The sequence below is a fragment of the Syzygium oleosum genome, unplaced genomic scaffold (assembly GCF_021117445.2).
Source record: "Syzygium oleosum isolate NSW1041296 unplaced genomic scaffold, Sole_v2.1 Sole_v2.16, whole genome shotgun sequence".
Classification (NCBI taxonomy): Eukaryota; Viridiplantae; Streptophyta; class Magnoliopsida; order Myrtales; family Myrtaceae; genus Syzygium; species Syzygium oleosum.
This window is the reverse complement of record NW_026607500.1, coordinates 7,859,932-7,864,982: the sequence shown is the minus strand read 5'-3', so window position 1 is coordinate 7,864,982 and position 5,051 is coordinate 7,859,932. Positions and strand designations below refer to the sequence as shown.

Genomic DNA, 5,051 nt, shown 5'->3' with positions numbered 1-5,051 from the left:
TTCCACTGTAGAAGTAAGTAAGGTGTTCGTATCTCATAAAATTTACATTTACATTCATCCACAAGTCGAGCCAGTTGCCATTAACTTGTAAAACAGAAATATACAGTCAGAATTGCACCGTTATTAATTGTATATAACGCTACTGTCCTCTTAGCAAAGTTGGAAAGAAAAATAGACTCGAGGACTGGACAAAGCTCAAATCAAAGTTCGAAATTTCAAAAGTTTTGAAAGCTCAACTAGGTGGCCGTACTTTTAGGCCGTACCTCCCCCTCTTGCCGAGATGGGAAAGCGATCGTGCCGTTTGACGGGCCATTTCAAGAAAGGCAAGAGAGGTGATTGCGATTACACGAAGGAATGAGACGTGACCCGCCAGAGATCATGGAGATTTTCCATGATTCCATGAGATTTTCTTGGAGAATTTCTGAAAAAGACAACGTGCTGGCGCTCCTTTAAAAAGGGACGCATTCACGAGCAGCGAAGTGGCAGCAGCCAGAGCAGCTCTTCCACCGTCTGTCTGTCGTTGTATCCGGAGTTGTCTGGGTGCAGGAACCTGAAATTTCCTCTTGTACACTGATCGCGTCTGGCTCTGTTGTGACCCAAATTCACGTTCTTCCGCCATGAAACCGATTGGTTGAGTGTACATGCACACGCTTGAGCCCCTGCATGTTGTTCTTGATTAGTTCTGAAATGCATATTTATCTTTCTTTGAACCGTGAATGTAGCAGCGTTCGTGATATTTGTCCATACTTTTGCTCGTTGATTCTCAGTTTAGTTTTTCTTCTCACCGTGTTGGTTGTAACCATCACCTTACTAAGTCTTTCGCTTAGTGTTGGCTAGCGTTGTTCAGAATAATCCGCGGTCTGAATAGGGGATGTTTGATTTCTTACGGGTCTTTGCTTCTTTTCTACTTCCATTGTACATGTTAATAATCAATGTAGTCTCGCATGTTTTGATCTATTTACAGAGTTTCGTCATCGCATTGGCTCGTATTGAATGCTTGTTTCTGTGGTTATGTGCTGAACAACTCTGTCCAGTCCATGGACAGTAGGAATTCAGCCATGTTTTCCTACTTAGACATCTCGGGCCGGCCTTCGTTGGTCGTATGTCGGGGTGATTCGGGCTTGTTTTGTTCTCGCACCGGCCTCACGGTGAGCCTCAAAGAGGCCCGTGGTCTATCTTGTTGTTTGCTTGCATGTAGCCATGTTCCCTGGCATGATTAATTCGGATTTCGTTTCGATTTCCAGCATATGCATCGCATTAGTTTCCGTCACTTTCGAGTGTGCTACATGTATTACTAGTTCACTTTGTGCTTAGAGGCCACATTTCTATTGGGATTCGTTCTGCAGAATTAGTTTTTTGTTTTCTTGAAAAACTAATTCACCCCCTCTTTGTTGCTTATTCGGGCCGAACGATTGGTATTATTGCAGGTACTCCTTATTACTAAAGTCTTATATACTTTTAAGACACAGATCGATGGCAACCGTCGTTGGAGCTGCTATGGACGAAGATGACTTGTTTAGCCGCCCTCCATGGTTTGATGGTGGCAACTATACACATTGGAAACGTAGGATGACTGCATTCTTTCGGGCGAAGGATTACGAACTTTGGTCGATTGTCCGAAATGGACCTTCCGTGCCTATGAAGGACGGCGAGTCGCCTGGTACACCCAAAAGCGAAGCGGAATACACGGCGGATTGCGAGAGGAAGGTTTCCTTAGATGCAAAAGCATTGCACCTTCTCTATTGTGCACTTGCTCCGGCCGTATTCAGCATAATTTCCTCGTGCACAACGGCTAAAGAAATATGGGATTGTTTGGAGGTCATCTACGAAGGAACTGGTCACGCTAAAGAGATTAGGATTAGCGTATTACAAGGCAAATACGAGGCGTTCAAGATGAAGCCGGATGAAAGCATCAAGGATGTGTCCGCTCGCTTTATGGGCATCATCGGCGACTTAGCCGCTCTTGGTAAGACTATTCCCATTGATGAACTGATACCGAAGTTCTTGAGATCCTTGACAGGTGATTGGAACAAGCAAAAGGTTTCAATACGTCAAAGAGACGATTTCACTCTTCTGGCCTTTGAGGAGGTTGTTTTCTGTTTAATGTCTTGTGAAGAGGAGAAAGCAAATCAGGCCAGGAGGAAGAAGAAGAAACCAATCGCCTTAAAGGTCGATGATGGCGTCGAGGAAGAGTTTTCGAGCACGGATGAAGAGGTGTCCACATAGAGCGACATCGAAAGTGAATCTAGTGAGGATGAAGCCGAAGCTGCAAATCTATGTTCAACGGCGGACATTGCACAAGCTGAAATAAGCACATTTATTATGTAGGAATTTGAATCGCAAGCCAAAAGGAAATGATACTTCGATAGTGAGTGTTCAAGGTGTATGTCATGGGGTGCTTAAAGGTGGCATTTTGTGTTAATGGCAAGGAGGCACCATTTGTGGTGACATTTTGTTATATCGAGAATGTTTTGCTTGTTGAAGACCTTAAGCATAATTTATTGAGCACAAGAAAATTTTGTTTCAAGGTTTCAAAATTTATTTTTGAGCATGATAGATGTATTGTTCTTGACAAAAACACATCGGAAGGGAAATTTGTTGGAAAAGGTCATAAGAACATTTACATTATTTCTCATAGGATTTTGATCATTTAAAGGAAAATTGTTATTTTTTGTGCGTTGCTGCGGAAAATTGGCTTTGGCACAAGAAATTTGTGTTGTTACCAAATATCGAATTTGAGAAAAAAAAAGGAATTTTGCGCTGCACATCCTCTTGGGAAGCAAGTGAAGATGACTCCCCTAGATTTACTTGGGTTCGTTGTCTAGATCATGAGAATGATGCTTTGCATGCATTTGCTAAACTTGCTAAGAAAAGCCCCAAGGAAAATGGCTTTAGCATTTCATGCATATCATGTTGTGATGAGTGTGGTATTGAGCAGGATATGCTCCTCACAACCCACGGCAAAATGGTGTCGTTGAAAGGAAAATTAGGGCCTTGCAAGAATTGACACGTACCTTGTTATTAGGGAGCAAAATTCGGAAGCTTTGTTTGGCCAAGGCCGTGAACGCTCCATGCTACATTATGAATTGTGTTTTTTATTAGACCCGTGCCACGGTACGATATGTGCTGATGTGGACAATTTTTCTAAAAAAACTATATTCTTTTTTCTTCTTCATTTCTTTCTTCCTCCGCCGGTCGTTGGACCTTGGTGATGGCTAGCGACCAACCACAGGAGAGGTCAGACCTTGGGCAAGGTTCGAGCTCGCCCGAGGTAGGTGATGCTCGAGCTCGCTTGAGGCCGGTGTGGCGAGCTAGAGGCTCACTCGAGGCTAACGAGGTCGGCCTCACCGGGCCTCTCCTATGGCCGGTCGCCGACCGTCGCCAAGGCTCGATGGAGGAAGAAAGAAAAGAAGATAAAAAATAAAATAAAATAAAAATAAAAAATTATTAAAAAGTTTGATTTTAAAAAAAAAAATTCTAAAAATTATCCACGTAAGATAGCCGATGTCCATGTCAGTTATGTTCAAGCCTATCGTTCCGGGCATCGGTGTCTCAGGCCCTACCTTGATGGACTCGAGCATGATTGCCGGGATCTCGGGCGTGGCTTAGATGGACTTGGGCTCAACCTTGATGGATTTGGGCTCGAGCGCTAGGGACCCGGCTTTGCTGTTGAGGGCCCCGAAACGAGCATTGGGATTCCCGTGTCCAAGCGCTAATACCTAGGGGTAATCGGTTCTCGATTTGGTCCGGCTCCAAGGTGGAACCAAATTAGGAGGATCGGTTCCCAAAATTGGGAATTGGGGACCGGACTGGTTGCTCTTAGGACCGGGAACTGGACTGGACCACCATTCCGGTCAAGTCTAATGGAACCGATCAATTTTTTTTTTGAACGGCAGTGTATTAGTTCTTATAAAAACTAGATGCTTTTGTTTTAGAAAAGAAGCTGGCTTGACATTTTCCATGGTTTCCATGAGGAGGTGTCCCATCCGGATGTTTAAAGTGTTCACATAATTTATTGGGAGGTAGTTGAACTTACTGTTTTAATTTTGAAGAGGGAGAAACTACAGCAAGTGCTAGGACACTTCCATGAAGATTTTGAATGAGGGGTTTAGTTCCTATTTTACTAATTCTCTTTAAGAAATAAAAATATATACATATAGTCGGTCCGATTTGGTTCCCCCTTGGAATCGAGAATCGGACCGTTTGGACACCGATTTCACTTTTAGGAACCGGAAATTGGACCGACACTCTCGGAAACCTAATCAAACTGGTTGATTCGGTCCGGTGCGAGTAGTTCCCGATTCGGGCGGTCCGATTTGCATACCCCTATCGTTATCTAGTCATATTTTTTAAAATGATTTTCGATTTTTGAAAAAGAAAATCATTTTCCTGAATTTAAGCCTTTGTAAGAGAGCATTTTCTAGCTGACTAGAAAAATATTTTCCATTGACTCATTTTCCTAAGTGAACCAAATGCTGAAAAACGAGGAAAATATTATCTCGAAAAATATTTTCTGCAAAACAAACATGGCCTAGATGTCTAAATCTTTTCTTTATAAACATACTTACAAGAAAAGGTACAAATCTTAAAATATTTCTCTCTTTCCATTCTTCATATTGTGTCGATAATTTCTTTTCATTAACCAATAATTCAAATACATTATAATAAAGCGATTTGGCGAAATCTTTTTTCCGTAAATAAATATCATTGTATTGCATAACCAATAAAAACAGGGAGGACTGGACCCGTACAAGTCCAATTCAAGATCTTTGACTACCCGAGTAAAGATAACATCTGTAGTCCATCAACATGAACATATAACCAAACAAACCACCATATACTCAACAACAACAATACACTATCTATCAACCACCGAAAGGAAGGGCATAATTATCCAAAAAGTCCGAAACCTACTGTATAATGGTCAAATCACTCATAAATTTTTCAATTTTGTCTATATTTTGTCGATTTGTCAATTTAGTCGACGATTTGTCAATTTAGTCATAATCCTTTGGATGATTTGCCAATATATCTCTTTGGACCAAATTTGG

General features: G+C 41.9%; 1 protein-coding gene across 1 annotated transcript; it reads left to right on the top strand.

Moving 5' to 3' along the window:
- Nucleotides 1–896: 896 nt before the first annotated feature.
- LOC130140143 (uncharacterized) lies at nucleotides 897–2,226 on the top strand. The gene is made up of 2 exons (XM_056318757.1): nucleotides 897–1,966; nucleotides 2,117–2,226. The coding sequence occupies exons 1-2, from the start codon at nucleotides 1,474–1,476 to the stop codon at nucleotides 2,224–2,226; spliced, it is 603 nt and encodes a 200-aa protein (XP_056174732.1). The 5' UTR covers nucleotides 897–1,473.
- The last annotated feature ends 2,825 nt before the right edge of the window (nucleotides 2,227–5,051 follow it).

Coding starts and splice junctions, on each gene's coding strand:
- LOC130140143 (XM_056318757.1), top strand. CDS start 1,474: ATGGCAACCGTCGTTGGAGCTGCTATGGACGAAGATGACTTGTTTAGC. Junction 1,967..2,116: donor CGGCGACTTAGCCGCTCTTG/GTAAGACTATTC, acceptor TGTCTTGTGAAG/AGGAGAAAGCAAATCAGGCC.